The sequence below is a fragment of the Echinops telfairi genome, unplaced genomic scaffold (genome assembly GCF_000313985.2).
Source record: "Echinops telfairi isolate 266 unplaced genomic scaffold, ASM31398v2 ScPeMD7_7412;HRSCAF=8450, whole genome shotgun sequence".
Classification (NCBI taxonomy): Eukaryota; Metazoa; Chordata; class Mammalia; order Afrosoricida; family Tenrecidae; genus Echinops; species Echinops telfairi.
Window position 1 is genome coordinate 10,625,212 of NW_022111312.1, and position 1,367 is coordinate 10,626,578.

Here is a 1,367-nt window from a genome sequence, read left to right on the forward strand (position 1 = left end):
TGAAGACAGTTCATGTGGGGGGTGACCCCCAACCCATGGAGTCCACTGAGTTGCCATCGACTTAACAGCTGGACATGCGGGGGTGGGAGAGGAGATAAGGCCCAAAGCCACAGCATCAAAATGCTGGGCTAGTTCTCCCCGCTTCCCCAACCACCACTCCCCAGAGCCCTGGCGCCGTGCTCACCTCCTCCTTTGCAATGGTCATGCCGTCCTGCACGTCTCCAAAGACAGTGGGCTGGATGAAGTAGCCGCGGTCAGCAGCAGCGCCGCCACCACACAGCAGCTTCGCCCCCTCCTGCTTCCCAGATTGGATATAGCCAAGGATCTTCTTAAACTGAGTTTCATCCACCTGCGGCAGAAGGCGCGGAGCAAAGGTAGATGGAGTCACCCCTCTCCCAAACCAGCCGTGAGACCATTGAGAAGTGGGTCAAGGTCATGACTCAGCAAGACCCGGAAAAGGAACCTCAAGTGACCAAAAAACCTAAGGACCACCACTAATCTACTTTCTTCCTTCTGAGTACCTTTCATACCCATGGAATCCTACAACACATGGCCTCGCAGGCCTGCTTTCTGTCACTCAGCATCATGTTTGAGGGTCTCACTACACCAGGACTGCATGTCTCCTTATCCCTCATGTTCAAGTCATCCTCCGTCGTATGGAAATACTACACCGTGTTCCTCCACTTATCCGTGGATAGGCATCTGATCTAGTAACTGGTGCTGCCACGAACATTGGCGGACAAGCGTCTGCTTGAGTCCCTGCTGTCAACGCGGTTGCTTACAGACCTACGAGTGGGATCTCTGGGCCCGGGGCGATTCTTAGTTTAATCCACCGAGGAACTGCCAAACTGTACATTCCATTGTTGGGTTCACGATTATTACTGACTATACTTTTATGGAATTTAAAGGAACAAGATCTCCCTAACCTCACCCACGCCAGGGCCCTTGGCCCTGCTCCCCAGAGATAACCACGGCTAGCTCACCTGTGGCCAACGTCCAAGAAACGCACCTTCATTTTTGCACAGGCTCTCCTACCACTTGCCCTATTTGTACAGCTTAGGACGTGACGTGCCCACAACAAACTTGCTGCCCTCCAGCCCGTTCTGACTCAACAGTGCCCCTACAGGACAGAGGAGAACTGCCCGCAGGGTTGCTGAGACCCAAAACCTTCATGGGAGCAGTCTCATTTTTCACCAGTGCTACAGCTGAACGACTGGTGGGTTTGAATCAATAACCTAGTGGTGGGCAGCCCAATCTCTAACCCGCTGCACCACCAGCTCCTTACATAGTGTTTCATTTCCACAGCCACCTGGGAGTTAAGGAGGGTGGGCTTTGTTTGTTTGTTTGTTGAGGGTGGGCTTTACAGA

The 1,367-nt window shown here is 53.1% G+C and overlaps 1 protein-coding gene across 1 annotated transcript in view; it reads right to left on the reverse strand.

Annotated features, from left to right (window-relative positions):
- ALDH2 (aldehyde dehydrogenase 2 family member) overlaps positions 1-1,367 on the reverse strand; it is a 19,381-nt gene that overhangs the window by 5,016 nt on the left and 12,998 nt on the right. Inside the window, exon 6 of the mRNA XM_045296713.1 lies at positions 185-349. Coding sequence (XP_045152648.1) covers positions 185-349 — 165 coding nt within the window. The remainder of the gene's footprint in view (positions 1-184; positions 350-1,367) is intronic.